The 20,114-nt window shown below is 34.7% G+C and overlaps 1 protein-coding gene across 1 annotated transcript in view; it reads right to left on the bottom strand.

Moving 5' to 3' along the window:
* Window positions 1–4,397: 4,397 nt before the first annotated feature.
* Window positions 4,398–20,114, bottom strand: part of LOC150086719 (kelch-like protein 17) — a 64,139-nt gene continuing 48,422 nt past the window's right edge. The window contains exons 6-10 of the mRNA XM_090372239.1: window positions 18,774–18,918; window positions 11,612–11,868; window positions 9,784–9,857; window positions 6,115–6,296; window positions 4,398–4,608 (exon numbers count right to left, since the gene is read on the bottom strand). Coding sequence (XP_090228365.1) covers window positions 4,398–4,608; window positions 6,115–6,296; window positions 9,784–9,857; window positions 11,612–11,868; window positions 18,774–18,918 — 869 coding nt within the window. The remainder of the gene's footprint in view (window positions 4,609–6,114; window positions 6,297–9,783; window positions 9,858–11,611; window positions 11,869–18,773; window positions 18,919–20,114) is intronic.

The following is a 20,114-nucleotide window of genomic DNA, read 5'->3' as shown; positions in this document are numbered from 1 at the left end:
GATAAGAATGTCCCTTACTTGAGTTTTCTGCCTAATCCATATGTTTCTCTTCTTATCTAACAGTCTGATTCCCAATATAATTCGTTCTATTCTTTGCTGTATCACTCTCAGCTTCTCTTCCATTCTTTTGGTGAGTGCCCTAGTTTCACTTCCATAAGTCATGGTGGGTAGAGTACATTGGTACACTTTATTACCTTTACCAATTAACAAAATTAAATGATACGCGAAAATCGGAAAAATATTTTCCACAGGTTAGCAAAATATAAATAAACTTATGCTTATGTACAGTAGACTTTCAGAATAACAGCACCTTCAGTGATTCTCAAAGATTCTGTTATTTTGATTTTTCTGTTATCTCGAAAGTTTTATTTTAAATATATTTAATACAAAAAAAATAATAAGGCTAAAAAAGAAATAGAGAGATTAAGAATGCAATTTTATTAACTACACATAAACAAACAAACATGCTGACAATCTAGTATTAGTCTCTGCCATTAATACGCTCCTACTTATGCCCATTCTGTTTTCTATTTTTATATCAAGTTTGTCACTAAGCTTTAATGTTTTTAATTATTCTTCTTTTCTTCTCTCTCTGAGGTTTATTAACAGGAGCCATAGTGAGGGGTTTTTAGTTTAAAATAAATGTAAAACAGCGTATAATCCGTGATATCAGTACAGAATTCACTTTCAAATTGGCGAATTAAACAAATACAATAATCACATGACTTGTCGTTTCTTTTTTGGCACCGATCTCGATGTGCCGTTATTTGGGGTGCCATTATTTCAACAGTCTGCTGTACATAGCTTAATTAATACTGTACTATGTACATACTAATAATTGATATTTCTGTTCACTGACTTTTTTTGGGGGGGGGGGTTTAAAATTTAAAACAGAAAAAAAAAAAAAAGATAAACAATCAATAACAAAGAACACGACAGGCACAAATTGCAACTAACACAATACATGCAAGTAAGATATGGAGTAACAAGTTTATGAAGCTTAAAAAAATAAGAATAAAGACAGATTCTGGAAATTTGTTTTTTATATGACTGAAGTTATGGGAGGAGGGGGAAATACATGGAAGAAACATTTCACCATAATAGCATAAAATCCCACAGAATTTTAGCTATCGGTATTATCGCAAATGCAATAAGATTGAGTTTACTACACGTTTATAATAGATTGCACTAACAGAGAAGCCCAATAAACCAGAAACTGCAAATTGTATATGACTCAAGTTATGGGAGGAGGGGGAAATACATGGAAGAAACATTTCACCATAATAGCATAAAATCCCACAGAATTTTAGCTATCGGTATTATCGCAAATGCAATAAGATTGAGTTTACTACCAGTTTATAATAGATTGCACTAACAGAGAAGCCCAATAAACCAGAAACTGCAAATTGTTTTTGTTTTGCGGTAGTGACTGTCAGAAATGTGCTTTAGAAAAATATCACAAAGGCATTCAGAATTGATTCTTATAACCGAACATATGATAACGATGAAAGTGTAGTGCATTTTAATGATTTGAATTGGTTTTCTGAAATTTGATTTTATAAAGCGGCTGATTCTACTAACCAGTGATCATGTTAACATGATCACTAGTTAGTATAATATGAACCCAATACCATGTGTTATTGAGTTCACATTATCATATTTTCACGATGCAATGGTGTCTCTGGAATGGGTTAATATCGTAAAGCGGGGGTCCACTGTATATATTTGAACTGAAGTACAAGTCACTTGGAATGATACAGAAATACCTCCCTACCTTTAGGCTCACATTTTGTTATTTGGTAGGTTAACTTTAGTTATAGTAAACTATGGTAGAAACTTGAAGTCATTCACCTTGTCCAAGTTGCTAAGTACCAAACATGTAACTCAAATTGATATGGAAGTCTTTCAAATATTTCAAAAAAGAAATATGTATAACTTTCAGCCTGAAGTAATATTAGGATTATGTATAAAAATCTATTTAAAATTTTAAATGGTATAAAAACTTTAAGATCAAACATGAGCACAAATTCTACATCCATTAAATCATCTATTGGTCTCATACTCCAATTGAATATTATCTAGCTACAATAATATAAAATAACATTAACAAGTTCTCAACATAACATGTAGAGAACAGTAAACACCAACTTCAATAGCTAGACAGGGCTTTCATACTTCAGATATTTCTTTGTCATTAATTATTTCAAATTGCAACTAAAATGCAAAATTAGCATATCTTATAAAAATAAATAAATAAATACTACTACCACCGCCACCATCACCACAGTATTTTTTTAGCTGCCAATGTAATTTTAACAACTTTCAACCTCGGCACATATTTGCTGAATCTACCTTCTAACAGGCGATTCAAAAAAAATGCCACAAACATGACATGTTTGCAGAAGTATAAACCTTGTTTGTAATCACGAGCCCAGCAACTGCAGAGTTGATTGATGAATAAATTGACATTGAACTGAACCTGCCAAAAATTTGTTTTGAGGTAAAGTACAGTAGAAGTTCTACCGTATTCTGTGTAATGCACTTTTCATTCAGAAAAAAAAATACTATAGTTTGAACCATGAGAAATTTCTCAATAGTGTATTGTAACATGCCAAAATTAATGCATGGCTGGATCACAAGATGTGCATAACCCAGAAACTTGTCTCTTCAAAGAATACCCTCTGATAGAATTTGCCAACATACTATACCCAGAAAAAAATAGATTTTCAAGCGTTTGTAATATAGCAAATGCTTGAAAAATAATGTAATCTAGTTTCAGTATTTTCTCTCTTCAACAAGAGAGAAAATACTGAAACTAGATTATATATATATATATATTGAATTTTATAAGAAATTGAACAGGTATACTGAAGGATTTTAATATGGATTATAGACTAGGAATGCTGCATTTATTAGCAGAGGGAATCCAATGACCATAATGGATATATAAGTTAATTGAAAGGATGAGAATTGAAAATGAACTACAAATGGAGATGTGGAACTGGAAAATATGGAAAAATATGAAGATACTTATTGCTGAATAACTCATGATTTCAACGTTTTCAGAGGTCAACTATCGAAATCATGAGAAAGACAGCAAGAAGTACAGCCTCTATTTCTGACGTGAAATGTACATTAGCATGCAGAGGTAGTAAGTAAGAGGTAGCATTAGCAGTAAGGGAATTTTTAATTTCGTAGTAAAGGAAGTTAGGCCTAAACGACCAGTATGTAGGGGGATGGCCATCCATGAGATATACATTCACTATTCCCGTGTGTATCTGGTTGTTTAGGCTAACTTCCTTTACCGCAAAATTCAAAATTCCCTTACTGCTACCTCTGCATGCAATGTATATTTCATCTCAGAAACAGGCCCTACTTCTTGCTGTCTTTCTCGTGATTTTGATGGTTAATCTCTGAAGAAATCATGAGTTACTCAGCAATAAGTACCTTCTTATTATTTTCTTATTTTTCCATATTTTCTGCAGTTCCAATCTTGTTTGCAGTTCATTTTCGATTCTCATTTTTTCAATTAACTTATATATATATTTTTTTTTTTATTTTTATTTTATTTTATTTTTTTTTAAACTTTAAACCAAATACTATGAAATATGTGTTATTTACTCAAAATAATGAAAACCAAGTATGTTACATATATTTACAACATTTTGAAACTTCTTACCTATTTTCACACTGCAAAATGAGCTGAACACTGCAACAATTGTAAGCATAAATAAATATGTATTCGAATTTGAAGTATTGCAGCCAATTCTTTTCCCCCTGAACTACAACTCTTAAAAATACTGAAATAATATCAAAAATATCACCATTTCACACTGTTTATACAACACAAAATTTGTCTAGATTTTAGTGTTCTTTAAATGTAATTATTTAGCCACAATTTAGTTATGAAAGCCCTTAAGAAAGTTGGTGTTTTATAATTATTAGTTTGCACTGAAGTATATGAATAAAACAGTAAGAAACATTTATATTGCCATGCAATAAAGTTATTTATATGATCTCTATAGAAATCATCCTAAATCCACTGAATCTGAGCACAAAGATGTACACAGATTTGATCCTAGCAAGTTCAAAAAGTACTACTGCAGACACACCTAACAAAACTAACAAAACAGAAGTCTGTTCCACCATGATAAATCACTCCTGAGAAAAATTGCATTAAAACTGAATACAGTTTTTCGTTATAAAACACAAAACATTTAGGGGTCTTACTAGATTTAAGGCCATCTGTCAGGGATTGAAATACAGCATTTTATAAATCCTGACTATTATATCATGCATACCAAGAAATAATGGAATGCAGCACCAGGATAAAATGTCATGGGAATTGAATTTATCCTCTGTTTGAAAAGGAATGCAATTTTCTTGGAGTTTACATTCTAAGTATCATCAACTGATACAAGTCTTTCCAAACCAGGGCATTCAAGAACAGTTGCTCCCACACTGCTCCTTCGCATCATCATTGATGTGACTAGCATCCACTTGTTATGCTGTGGATCATAACGCTCTACTGTGCTAAGACTAGAACTTCCATCATTGCCACCAATTGCATACAGATGGCCTTCGGCTTCCACTACTTCATGTGTTGTTCTGTAAGAGAATGTTACATATAATTCTACAAATAAACTAAAGAAAGAAAGAATGAAACTGTTTTTCACACCAAAAAAAATATCCTATGGAAACAAAATTTACAATGCTGATTTCACTGAACTTATATATCACAGTGATTTATTTACATGGGTGGGGGGGGAGACTTCCAATAACAGAAATGGTTAAGTTTTTGGAATGTCAAAAAAAAATCTCTGATTACAACATAAAAAGTCAAACTGGCTTGTCATTTAACCTTCTGAGATAGGTACTATTTGCAACTCTAACTTTAAAGGCTTATTCTAAATAAACACAGTCCTGATTTTTTCCCCCTGGTCAAAACACAAGGATGAAAATTGCTGTACCAATCAATGTTGTTTTAAAAAAAACAGCAGTTTTAAAGTAGCAGTTTGGCTTATTAAGAGTCCTGTCAGAGAAGGATCCCAACTTTCTGCACTCAGAGCAAGCCAGTCACTTTATACTGGGAACATGCAACTTCATAAACCAATTAGAAAAGAATTCAAACAATTAGATACATCCAGAAGCTTGATACAGATCTTCAACCCTTTTGCAAAGGACCTAAAATACAGAAAGGCCATACTAGAACAGGGAACAGTAGATGCCTCAAAGATGGCTAACTTCACCACCAGTAATTAATCATTTACCAAGAATTGTTATACATCAGAACAATTAATGTTCAACTCCTCACCCAACAATCTTTTCCCAGTGCCAATAAAATCTTTAAATCATTCCCCTAGATCAGTGCAGCAACAGACAATGAAAAAACTGTTTTAGTTATTGATGGTTCATTATATGTTTATTTGTTATATTCCCTCTTATCAGGAGCCAGTTATTTTTGAATGTAGTGTGAAAAACTAAATTACTCTTCAAATTTACTTTCTATGATAAAATTAACAGCAACAATATGTAAGTGTAAATTCTGATTCCTAAAAGCTTAAAAGTGAAATAGTTAATACTAACCTATAATGTAAACAACTTGTTGATATATTTATTTTGATAAGATAAAGAAATACTGGAGGATTCATACATTGACAATTAAGGTATTGAAGATGGTTAGTAGCCTCGAAGTGAAGAAAGTGAAATACCTGAGCTGCCAGGAGAAAATCCGGTCAGCCACTACTTGAAGTCCTTTAGAAGTTCATGCTGTTAGTAACTAAAATCAAATTCAGATTTTCCCAAATATAAAACAAGAGGCAAAGCTGCTATACTGACACGGACAAAATGTTTATGGAAAGAGTATGATAACTTTCCCTTCAGAATGTTAAAAAGTTTGGAAATGGGATTTTGAATTTCCTGTAATGGAATTTTCATTTTCAGACCACTGACAGCTCAAAAAAGAAAAGAAATCCAAAGTAATTCTCTTCATATATAAAATATGAACAGGACTGATGTATCTTTAACTATGTCTATAAAAATAGTCAGCCAAAGACTTCATATTGAAAGAATGCCAGTGTTTAGCAAAAGAAAGAATGAAAGCAGTTAAATTACCTCCTGGAATGCATTGAACACATTGTCTCCCATGTGTTTCTCACTGGATCAAAACGCTCTACACTGCACATACAAAGACCACCATCATTTCCTCCAACAACGTACAGCATTCCATCTAGCGGTGCTACTCCACAACTACTCCGACGATTGATCATTGATGGAATATGATGCCACTTTCCCTCCTATAAAAACATCATAAAGTTACATGATTAAAAAATTATAATCATAGTAAATGCATCTGATGCAGAAACTTAGAAAGAAAACTAATACATTTTGATCATTTAACAGATTAGAATTCATTTGTATAAGGTAATGTAAAAGCAACTTTTCCATAAGTAACCCCAAGTTGCAATAAAGTAAAACTGACTAAAAATTGGCATTTTTACTATACATACATCTCATGTCTTATATAAAGGCTTGGCAATAAAGTTCCTGGATTGGTGCAATAAAAAGAACACAAAGTGAAGGAGCTCAAAAATGATTATGTTTATTCAAAGTAATCACCACCCTGATTGAGTGCACTTATTACACTATTCTCAACGTTCCTGAAAAGAGTCAGCAAAGGCATCCAAAGAGATAATTTTCAGTTCGGCAGTTATGTTTTTCTTCAACATCCTGAAATCTCTTTCCTTTGAGGGCAGTTTTCACCTTGGGAAAGAGGAAGAAGTTCACTAGTGCTAGATAAGGAGAGTAGGATGGATGGATGGTTGATCTGTACAATTCCAAGTTTCATCAGAAATGCCTTCACACCAAATGTGGAATGGGTGGGAGCATTGTTGAACAACAAGAACCAGCTGCCTTTCTCTCGAAATTGTAGCGTCACATGGGAAACGTATGTCTGTGAAGCACCAGTACATAAAAAAAAAAAAAAAAAAAAAAAAACATTGACTCTCTTCCCTTCAGGTAAAAATTCCTTGCGAATCACACCTTGTTTGTCGATAAACATGATCAGCATCATCTTGATTTCTGTGAAGAACACTTTTTGGGACTTGGTCATGATTTTCAAGTCCACTGCATGCTCTGACAATTTATCTCTGGGTCGCACTGAAACACTCAACACTCATCTGCAGTGACAATACAGTCATGGAAATTAGGACTGTCTTGACAAGTCTAGATGAACTCTTCACATGATGACAGTCTTCATTGCTTCTGCTCATCCGTGAAGCTGTCTGGCACAAATTTTGCACAGACCTTTTTTCCCCTAAATCTTCATGCAGAATTTGGAAAATCGTCTCCTTATTAATATCCAACTCATCAGCCATTGTTCTGTGGGTCAAATGACAATCTCTTGCCACAATTTCCCAAACTTTTGCAACTCTGTCCTCATTTCAAGAGGTTGATGGACACCCACTTCTTGGATCATCACAAACATCCCCACACCCATCTGTGAACTGCTTATGCAATTCAAACACACTGCTATGACAAAATTGCTTCATCACCATAAACAGTTTTTGACATTCATACATTTCTGTTGCAGATTTTCTCAGTTTAAAGCAAAATTTGATATTTGTTTGTTGCTTCATTGCAAAATCATGACATGGAACATTAACACTACTAACAAAACTGGTTGTTACTTGCAAACCGTCGGCCTAATGGACAATCTCTGTACTACCATCTGTTGAAGGAAGTTTGAACTACAACATACCATTTTCATTTATTTTCAAACTTATCAAACATGACTGCAACAGCACCAGTCTGGGAACTTCATTGTCACACCTAGTATACATTATATGTACATTTCATGTTGTTGTAAGTTTTAGGCACTGTAGGGTTTTAAATGCATCAGCCAGCATCGACCTTATTGCAGTTTTGTATTATGTCTGTACATGTGCAAGTTCACAAGTCAATTTGCACATGGTGTGAGCTCAAAAAAAAACTGAAATAACTCAGAGAAAAAAAGACTTTTTCCCTCTACCAAGATCAGCTAACCACAGCCTCCTAAAGAGGACTTCGTAAATTCTTCCAGTCACTGATAGGAAATGAACCAAGACCTCTCCACATGAGAGAAAAGTGGTGAAGCCATGTATAATGGTACTGCCATGTATAATGGTTTAATATCTCATATTGTGAAATCCTACACAAGTTGCTCACTTTTGCCTACAAATAAGTAATTGCTTCCCAAATACAGAAGTCTTACTTATTTTCAGTTAAGTGTCACCATCCAGATGGCACCAATTTAGGGAGCTATCCCTAATTCATTCTCAAAAAGGGAGGTTATGAATTTTTTTTACATTGGTACCAAGGCAACCCAGGTCACTGTATTGTGTATATTCTAAGGTTGACAAGTCTGCTTGAGGATGAAAATCCCCCAAAAAAAATCCCTCTGAGACCAGTTAATCCAGTCCTACCGAAAAAAAAGTTTAGCAAATCTTCCACCCCCTTTCCCTGCTACCTTGTTGTATGCATTCCGCTGTTGAGCCAACAACAGGAAAAGAAGAATCTTAATTGCAACACTTAGAATGATAATTTACATAACATTAGTTGCAACAACCCGTCATGGCACACAGTGGCCAGGGGTTAACATTGTATTACAGAGACATTATTGCCTCGAGAACCAAAATACATAAATAAATAATAGAAATAATAAATAAGTGCAAAAAAAGTACAGGAAAATGGAGAAATGACTTTAGTAAACTACATATACAGAACATTAAGTGAGTGTACAGTCATTTGCTTCAAAATACCTACTATAAGGATATACATTGAAGTGCATAAATATGTACATAGTTCTTTGGGTTAAGAATATACATTGCTCAAGACTCAAATTATAATAGTAGTAGCCTTGGCCACCCCACTGAGTATTCCTTTCCTATATTGTCTATCACGACAAAACTTATTGAAGTCAACATCTAGGTCCTGGACTCGAGATAGCATCTGTTGAGGAAGAAACCGGTCAGATGATGAAGGAGTCTTCATCTGTCGGATGAAGGACTAGGATCTTTCTGAGTAGTAAATTACATATTCTAAAGGCTGCAGTGCATCGTCCTCTATTTAAAAGGTTCAGAAGTAAGTAGAGATCTAAGTAGTTTTTTGGCAAAATCAAGAAGAGTGTTTTTATAATTTTCACCGTTAGATATTTATAGATATTTAAATTAAAATATTAAATTTATTTAATTTCAGTAATGAGACTTTTAACAAGATGACAGACTCTCACCACTTCAAGATACTTGCTTCAGTTTTGACCAGCATAATCTGAATGGCACCACAGTAGACAAAATGCTTCCTTAAGTGATGCCAGTGCTGAGAGGTGCCCAGTTATATCTGCGTACTGGTCAACCAACTGCCCAGAGTGCAAACATAACTGGGCACCTAACCTTAACACCAGCCCGGGCTACCACTAAACCAACAACAAAAATTGCATTTACTACTAGATACAATGCACAACAATCAGTCAGTCAGTCTGACCTCCAAAAAACCATGGTTTGTGTTATGCTAAAATGCATACCTACTTAGTAGGTGAGGTGAGCATAAAATGAGGAACCATCGGGCTTAAATTTCAGAATGGCAAATCAGTTTATGATTTATTTTTTAGATATAGCAAAATATTCTATGCACCTAATGCTTCTGGTTTTGGAAGTAGTCATTTTGTTAACAAATGCCATTTAATGAATTAGCTTTAATAGAGCAGAACTGTAATCTGTAATTTATAATGGAAAAAATCACACTTACTCTGGGATCCAACCTTTCAACTGATGATAGATAACTAGCACCATCATATCCTCCAACAGCATATATAGCACCATCTGCTCAAACAAGAGAAATTATACATTAAAAATGGAGTGCCATTAATTTCATATTATTTAATTTTATTAAAAACTAACTATTCAAGTTTTATAGTAATTAAGATGTTTTTATAGTAATCTCAAACACCCAAGATTATTTGAGCTTATAAGTATTCTGTATCATGAATAGGTAGCTCACTGAGAAAGGTAAAGAAACTTGTTAGCATTGCATTTGAATATCTGTAATTTCAACAATTTTATTAAAAGGATATACTGTTTTATTTACTGAAAACAATATTCCTAACAAGAAAAGTGGGGAATTGCATTCTTGAGAAACTAAGCATCTGTATGGTGACCTAAATGAAATGTGTAAGGCTTTAAAAGGGTCAAGCAAACTAAACGCATGCTGATGGTGTCTTTGATCTTTTTCAGATGATACATACACAAGAGGACAAATTTAAAATCAGAATATACATGCTTGTTATTTGTTATTTGGTTTTTAGGAGCATTAGCAACTAAGGCCATTGCTCCGGGATATGCGGTGGTCATTCCCTGACCTTTCCGCATCCTCCGTAATTGGTGGTGACGGGCTTGAACCCCGGTCTAATCAAGAAGCGTATGCTACGCACTGCTGCTCCTTCTCACCTGGCTACGGGGAGGTGCCGAATATACATGCATAAATTTGCATTCATTCAGCCAAAGGGTAATCAATTATTGGAATGAATATTCACCTGGTGTTGGGGAAGTGGACAGAATGAATAATGAATAAATTTAAAGGGGTGTGTGTGTGTGTGTGTGTGTGTGTGTGTGTGTGTGTGTGTGTGTGTGTGTGTGTGTGTGTGTGTGCTGTACAAGCTTTACTTCCTTGCACCATGTTGCCAATACTGATAGTTCTTCAAAGAGTTGCCCTTCTTTGAACCCACTCTTAAACAGAGAACAAAATAACCAGCTCAAATCATTTGCAAATGGTTATTTGGGGTTAAAGACCAAAGTGTGCCTTGCCCTGGTCTTTAATCACCCTCCAAAACTTAAAATTATCAACAAACTTTCCCTGTACTTATTTGTCAACATCATTAATGAAGATTAGAAACAAGCAGTCCTCCTCAAAATCAATCACTGAAGGAATCATTTGCTATGCTAGTCCACTTCCATTAGTCCAGTTGTGATTACCCTCTTATTTCGTGTCCTTCAGCCAGCTGTTGATCCAACTAAGGACCTTCCCTGTAATCTTTGATCATTTCAGTTCATATAATAACCTCTCACTGGGGAAAACACATTAAAACCTTTACTAAAATCTAAATATATAATGTAAATTTGTTCCTTATATCTAACCCTTTTAACCAACTTCGCAATTACAAACCCATGCCATTATTTCTTTAGGATTATTATTTTTTTTTCTTTCTTTTTTTTAAAAGATCTTGACAACCACAGAAGCCAAACTCACTGGTCTGCAGTTTCCCATCACCTCTTTAGGCCCTCTTATAGACTAGGGAACATTATTACTTCTCTGGTTCGAGGAGAAGCAATACTGTAAATAATGGTCTCAACATTGCAATAAAGGTTATATACTCCCATGCTGCTTTTTCACAGTTCACATTGCCTTCATTATTTTCACCAGTTCCTCCCACACAAAACATGCATGCGTCTAATAATGACATTAAAATTTGCCTTAAGTCAAAGTTATGCCAGTTGTCAATAAAACCTGTAAAAACAATGTATTATTCAGAATAACAATGGATAGAATGAACTTATTTAATGTGGGATGCATTACTTACCTAATATGCCTAAGCGGCAATATCTTCGCCTAGTTTCCATGGCTGCCACTGAAGACCATGTTGTTACAAGGGGGTCATAGCGTTCAATACTATTAAGACAAGAAGCACCATCATATCCTCCAGCTACATAAAGTAATCCATTTATTGATGTCACGCCCAAACAGCTGCGTTTTATACCCATACAACTTATCGGTGACCATTTATTAGTAAGCGGATTATAGTATTCAGCTGATGCTAGATCTTTGGCACCATCATATCTGTATATATAAACACTGTATGACTAAAATCATTATAGCAAACAAAATTCAAAATGGGTACTATCAAATTACACACATTAAAAATGTTATTAAATTAACAAAAAATTACCGGCTATTCTGAATTGTTTTAGGAATCACAAAATTTATCGGTTATTTATTAACATCATATAAATAAACAAGGATTTTTAGTATAAGCACTCTATTTTAATGCGTAATTTTTCTAATTGAAGAATTTTGCTCATCAATAAATAATCTATAACAAAATCATCTTGATCCACATATTTATTGGGTAATAAAAACTGTACATTTTAATTACTGAAACATTATCAAAGTTTGGTGGTGGTGCTTCTTTCATTCCTTAAGCTTTAAACCAGCAACTGATTATTAAAGTTGGAAATGGTTTTTTTTTTTTAATATTAGAATTTTTAGGAAGAAAAGCAAAAAAATTTCAATTGTACATAAATATAAAATCTCACAAACAGTTTTTTTTTTTTTTTTTAAATGTAAACCCCAAACACGAGAGGTATTAGAACCTATAGTACTTAGCACCGTGCTTGGGTTGGAGGTTGAGAAGACGAAAGAAGATATTTGTTGACATTGGACTTGAACTTCTATAGATTGTAATTTTCAGGAAATACGTATGAATGAAGGTTGTTCCAGAAAACGGCAATTGGATGAATAAACGAGGAAGATCAAAAGTTGGTTCTGTGAGTTTGAAGTTGTACAGTAAATGGATGTTGGCTGGTGGTGGAATGTGTTCGGACTGTTTTGAAAGAGAGAGCGGGAATTATAGAAGCCAATTCAGAAGAACAGTGCCCATGGAAGTATATGTAAAAAAGGTTTTTGTTATGTTTGTTTGTTATTTGGTTTTTAGGAGCATTAGCAACTAAGGCCATATTGCTCTGGGGATATGTGGTGGTCATTCCCTGACCTTTCTGCATCCTCCGTATTTGGTGGTCACGAGCTCGAACCCCGGTCTAATCAAGAAGCGTGTGCTACGCACTGCTGCTCCTGCCCACCTGGCTACGGAGGTGGCATGTGTAGAAAAGGTATTCAGCAGAAACAGTACATCTATGAGACAGTGAGTGTAGAGACTCTGTTAGAGATGAATCATTAATTGACCTAACTGCCCTCTTCTGAACGGAATCAAGAAGCCTGATAGAGGTTTTGGGGGCACCACCTCAGATGCGGGAAAAATATTCCATGGTAGCACAGATTTGCAATTTGTACAGAGTGAACAGCTGTTTGGAAGAAAAGTAACGCCGAGAGCGAAAGAGAAAACCAAGTTTTTTAGATGCAGAGGAAGCAATATTTGTAATGTGCTTGTGCCAAGAGAGATTAGAAGTCAGGGTAATCCCCAAAAGAGATATATCATTTTGCCTAGAAATCGGAGTGTCATGAAAGATAAGCATAGGAGCAGAAGAATCCTTTTTGCGAGATATAAGACAAGACTGAGTTTTAGGAGGATTGAAATCAACATAAGTTGTCTTTGCCCAACTGGAGAATTACCTGGAGATCAGCATTTAAGGAATTGATAGCAGATTTTCAAGAAGTTGAAGCTGATTGAGCAGGACAAGGTTTCTCAAAATGGAAGTGGAATGCAATGTGCTATCATTGGCAAAACTATGGATAAGATTTCCGGTCAATGGAAGAAGGTCATTAATATACAAGAGGAAAAGAGTGGGGGAAAGAACTGAACCTTGGGGGACACCGGCATTAGTGGAGAAGTTAGAAAATAGAGAGCCATCTACCATCACCCTCAGTGAGCGATCAGAGAGAAAACTGGATAACTAATTACAAAACACAGTTGGCAAACCATAAGATGGAAGCTTGTTTAGAAGACCTTTATGCCAAACACGATCAAAAGCCTTTGAGATGTCAAGAGCAATTACTTGTGTTTCACCGAACTTTTCCATTGAATTAGTCCATAAATGGGTAATATAAGCCAGAATATCACCAGTGGATCGACACTGACGGAATCCATACTGCCAATCATTGATCACACAGAAGGTTAAATGTCTTTCGATTAATTCTGTCTAAATGTCAATTTTAAAAATTCCTGTTTTTACAATATTGAGGTTATTACAGGTTAGTAAGATTGATGAAGCCATTAAGCTTCATTAATTTTACTTGATTGTGTAAATTAAACTTCAAATGCATGTAATTTGCATATTTTTCTCTGGATATTTTCCTCATTTAATGACTTGCTATACTCAAAAGGGCCACATTCATAGGTAATGTTTGTACTATCATCCAAAGAATAACACCCGTTTTCTTAGTCCATTAGACCATCCTGGATAAACAAGTAGCTAAATAAGGAAGTCATACGAGTTACACAAGTTTTCTGTTTTTGTCATGGCACAAGTTGACTAATTTCAAGAGTGGTTTTATTGTTGAACATCATATTCCTGATCTACCAATATGTGAAACTGCTGACAGCTTACACTATCTAGGAACTTAAAGAAAGACCAGAAAAGTTCACCCCATGTTACCAGATGATACTTGGAAGGGTAGTAAAACAATCTCATCAGACAACCTGAAAAGCATCAACTAGGAGTTCGAAGCATAAACAGAGGCTGAGACCTGTATGAACACACTACATATGGAGCTCCACAGCACTGGTTTTCAAGGAGAGCAGCAGTGCATCAGTCAAACAAACAACTGCAATTAGTGGTCATACCTTGCATGGTGCAATGAATAGTAAAATTGGTTCATAGAGCAGTGGAAACTGGTTCTACAGTGGTGAATCTTACTACACCCTATTCTCATCAGATGGGCAGGGTATGAAGGATGCCTGCTATTGAAGTACATTGTGCCAAAAATGAAGTTCAAAGGAGGTGGGGGTTGCATAGGCTGTTTTTCATAGTATGGCCTAGGATCTTTGGTGGTTATGCTGTGTTGGGTACTATGAATGCCAATGCCTACCTTAACACTTTGGAATATTCCACAACTCCCTACAATTTGTTAGTAGTAGTAGTAGCAGCAGTGGCATGTGATGTTAGTTATTCGCTAAAGATTTTGTTTCAACATCATAATGTCCCATGCCACACCACTATTCAAGAATGATTCTTAGACATGAATGCACAAAAGTTAAATGGCCAGCACAGTGTCTTGATTTTATCCACATGAAACACTAATGGGATGAACTGGAACATTGGGCGAGAGTTAGATGAATATATCCCACATTGATTTCTCAACTGGTCAATGCTCAACAGGAAGAACTATACCTTCTGCAATTTGTTGGTGAAAAGCCTACACAGGCAAGTGGAATGTGTGTCATAGTATCCAAAGGGGGACTAACATACTATTGAAGTGAATGGTGGTGATACTGATGTGAAACTAACATGTATCCAGATACTTTTTGGAGGACAGCATATGAAGTTTCACACACACTATCCTCCTTGCTGTTTTAAGACTGTCATGGCACTGATAATTTTTTAAAACAAGGACTCACGAACAATCACACCAAAAATTCATAGATGCACAGTGTAGAGGAAGTTGGTGAATAAAATGGATTTTTGTTCATCCAAAACTTAGTTTTGCTTTTTAGCATAACAACCTAAATGGAAATGAGCTTCATTTAGATTAACTATTTAATAACATAAGGTGTGAAAATTCCAGTCATTTATTAGCCAGTATAGTAATTTATACTCAGTGAAGTGGCTGGGTCATTTAAATCTTATATTAATGAAGACAGAATTATATTTCAGAATTTGATGGCTGGACCTTGTGCTTGTGACAACTTTCTGTAACAAGTGATAGATACTTTTGGAATAAAGTATCAGATGCCATGCTCCCATGTATTTTTTATGTTGTATACTGCATGTTCACAGAAGTTTGCCTCTGTTTGTTATTATTATTTTTTTTTGATAATGCATAATTGAAGTTGAAATTACTTCTGATTAAAAAAAAATTTGAAATTGCAGAGCACCTTTAGAAGAAATATTAGTCATCCACAAATTCTAGGTGCTTGTGTCAATTGCAGAACTGCTCAAATTGTTTGCATTTAATGGAGCAATTTTGGCTATTATATTTTTAAATATTAAAAGTAACATAATACTCCAGCTTGCTTCATTAAATGCATGCCATAATATATGTAGTGAAGTGGGTTTCTTCAAGTGATTTTATAATTTCGTGTAATCACGCTGTTTTTCAACTATATCAGGTTGCTCATGTGTCCAATCTATCATCCTGAGATTTTTCTTTAAATTTCATCTTCTACAGTTTCAATAAAAAATAAAACAATAATTAACTTTAATTATTGTAGAATTATTTCACCCTCAAAATTTACCTATATTTTGTCAGACTGTAGAATAATGCAATATTATTAGTGCTTATACACTTGTAAAATTTTAAGATTTCTATAGGTTCAGATGAGTAAACACACAGTTTAGGTAAAAACAAGTGGATAATTTAAAAATGCACTGAAAGTACGAACTATGCTAAGAAATATGATATAATAAGCATTATTAATGTACTGTCAGTTTAATAACTTAAAATATCAGGAAATTATATGGTATGACAAGTGCTAAGCAATAATTTCATTTTTGCTCACACATTTTTGCAAATGCACATTTTTTTTTTTTTAATCATTGCTGATACCACTTGGCACAGTCCATCATATTTTCATTCCTCAATGTTATGGAAACAAGTTTATGTAACTGATGTGGGAAAACAAAACTGGAAACAGGCAAGTTTAAGTTATAGATTGTAGATTATAACTTAACTTGTCTGTTTCCAATTCTGTAGGTCAGCAGGCAACATTTAGTTTCAAATATGGACATGCTTCTTGCAGAGTAATTGTGCACTTAGAAAACTATGGTGGTCAAAGTTCTGTCTCAGATACTTTACATAGGAAAATATGATAAAAATGGCTACCAAAAGTCAGTTTGTATGGTGTTGGACCAACATGTGCAGTCAGGATGGCACTGAAACAGCAAAGCAAAAAAGCCACAAGACTCCAGAACTGTCCTACAAGGATTTGGCACCATTTTACCAAAAGGGTAAGCCACTAAATCATGCAGGTTCTATAGCAGTGAACCTCCTCTGCCTTAGGCACCACTCCAGAAACTCCCAGTTGTTCTATGCTACTGATCTCAGGAAATTAAGAGGGGCCATGGTAATTTTATGGTATGGTATCTTCATGACTTACTAACTACAGCTACATTGTAATCCTGGAAGACAACCATCCTAGACAGAGAGAAAAATGCTATAGCATGAAGTACATACAATCACTCAGAATGGTTGCACAGCCCACACAAGTGAGATGACCACCTATTGTGATGAGCAGACCCAGGTCATTTCATGTGAACGTACCACACACCATTACAGAACCATTAGAGCCCTTGATTGTTTTGACTGCTGGATATCAAGAAAAGGGTGAAGGGTGACTCATCGGACCAAATAACATTGCACTACTGCTTAGTGGTCTATTGCCTATGTTCTTGGCAGCACTGAACATTCATATAAGCATTGGCAAGTTTATGAGTGGTTTGTGTGCAGAAACCCAACAACAGTATCAGGTCTTGTTCAGCTCACTTCTCATCTTTTTCTTGGAGACAGGCTGCTTACAACTGACAATGAATTCTAGACAAACTTTGTCTGCCATTGCTCATATGTTGCACTTCAGAATCCAAATTAATGGTCGAACATCCATGTTGATAAATGGGGAACTGCCGGCTGCTCTTACATTTCAATGATTTTTCCCATGCCAATATTATCTTCAAGACATGTTAGTGGGTTTTGCCATCTTTGTTGCAGGTGTCCCTGCCTACTGGATTCCAATGGCTACATCACACTAAGGTCTTCTTGTGCAACTATGCTTGCTCATAATGTCAGACTTGAAACAGCCTCTTTTTGCTGGGAAGAAACTGTATGTGGGCAGTAGGTGGTTATATATGTATGACATCTTTCTGCTTTGTTTACAGATTTACACATCACAGGGTACCCAAGTTTCTCCATTATTCTATCAACCATCTATACACTTTAAGATAAAAAGATAATTGGAAAGGAAGAGAAACTGAAATTTGTGAACTTCTTACACATGAAAACTGAAATAATCATGATTTGATTTGGTAGTTGTTGGCACATCGGCTTCTGTGGCCATATTGCACCTCCCAAGGTTTTTGCAGTACTTTGATCCAAGCCCGAGGCGGGAATCGAACCCGCGACCTTTGGGTTGCCAGGCAGGTACTTTACCCACTCGGCTAACTCGGTCGGCCGAAATAATCATGAAATGAAATGATAAGTGGTGTCAGCAAAAGTGAAACTAGCAGGAAGCATAGGCTAACTTCATTATCCTTAAGGAGGATAAAATTAGAAATGCTATTCTGCATAACCATGCTCTGGAGAAGAAGAAACTGTGAGGTACTGAATCAAATGGTGCAGTTGTTCATTGTTCGTTCATATTCAAGGAACCATGTCCACTGTATTTCATTATCCTAGTTTTTAATTTCAGTAAAGATTATAATGGATGGAGATTAGAAGTGAAGTGTGTGAACTTACAAACCAAAACTGAAATTATCAATTCCTGCAGTAACAACAGCATCAACAAAAGTAAAAATTGGTAGTAAGTATAGGTTAATGTCACCATTAACATGTTTAGCTCTAAACATACACATCAGCCTTTAATTAACATGTCTATTTAGTAGTCATTCAAAGTTTGGTTGGATAGTTGGCTAAATGAAGGGGGAAAACAGTAATTTATTTTCTTTTTGCTTTGCATATATTTATATATATAATTATTTTGACTTTTCTTATTTATTTCTTCGTATTTGTTTAGCTGGCATAAGAAAAGCTTGTGGCTTCCTTGCACCATATGGCTAATACTAATATAGTAATGTATTCTTGTACAAATAAAAATCAAATCACTTTCAAAATATTTAAATCTCTTAATTAAAACTTACCCACCAATGGCATACACAAGACGACTGAGGGCAGCAACTCCAGCACGTGACCTTCTGTGAGCAGTTGATGCAATTGGAGACCATCGATCTGTCCGAGGATTATAATATTCACACTCACTATGAATAGCAAATAGTGATCCACCACCTAAAAAGAGCATTATTACATAATTATAGTTATTCCTCAGCACATCATAGTATTGAAGTTATTGAAATGGCATTCATTTAACAGTTATCTCAGATGAAATATAAGGAATGAGCGAAAGACCCTTGTTCATTATCTATAATAATGTTCAGTCCAAGCTAATACTATTTCCCCAGCATGATTAATTTATGTTACATAAAAAATCTGCACTTTAGAATAAAATGAAAAAATCAACTTTCCCCATCCTCTTCAAATTAGATTTATAAACCCTCCTCGATAAAACAGTATATTCAACACTGATTTCTAGCCATCTATTTGTTCCAAAAGTATTTCAAAAAGCTATATTTGCTGCTGGTTAATGTTATCCATTTTACATATTACTTCTGGTTAGCTCAGAATAACTTTACCCTTACAGTATATCTAACATTCAAAATAATTGTCCTTGAAGGTCAAGTACAAGGTACCCACTCCAAGCATGGATTCCTAATGTAGAAAAACTTCTGAATTAACAGTCAGATCTTAATTTGCAGGAAAGTCCTACTGAAAGTTAGAATATGGATTTTTTTTTTTCACAACTCACTTAAAATATACCGTATCACCAACAAATGGTACTGAATCCTCTGACATTACTGTGTTTTCAGCAGAGTTTTTCCTTAGATCTAAGAAACTCACCTAAAATCTGCATTCATTTAAAAATATTTTCTTAAATGGTAAAATATCTAGTGCTTTTTTGCTAGAAGTTTATATAATGTGGAAACTATACACAAGTTAACTAATTTCAAGCATAACTTATTTTATATATAGCATTTAAGCCCTTTTTTTTTTAATTATGTTATGCTTGCTTCTTTGAAAATGAAGACCAGACTAGTAAAACTTGTATTAGCTTGTATTGCAACCACCTTTCTAATAAAGGTTTTTTTTTTTTGTCCTACAACATTTAGCTCTAAGTGCCAAACAACTCTCAGGAATAGTATTCAGATTGAATTGGTTTGTTCTTACAAGCTATAATCCTAATCCACATTTCAGTATAAGTAGGGTTGCCACTTACTGTCTAGAAAGGTCCAGGTTCAAATCATGAAGCTGCAATAAACTTAGTGAAGTCTTATTAAGAAGGCCTAAGTTAACCAATATATGTAAAGGTGCAAGAGACTGAAAAACTAATCTTAAAACTTGCACAATTTACATATAATACATGCATG

Source organism: Mastigoproctus giganteus, chromosome 4 (assembly GCF_048544385.1).
Source record: "Mastigoproctus giganteus isolate SK-2022 chromosome 4, ASM4854438v1, whole genome shotgun sequence".
NCBI classification, from domain to species: Eukaryota; Metazoa; Arthropoda; class Arachnida; order Uropygi; family Thelyphonidae; genus Mastigoproctus; species Mastigoproctus giganteus.
Note: the sequence above shows the minus strand (reverse complement) of the source record. Positions and strands in the feature narration are given on the sequence as shown.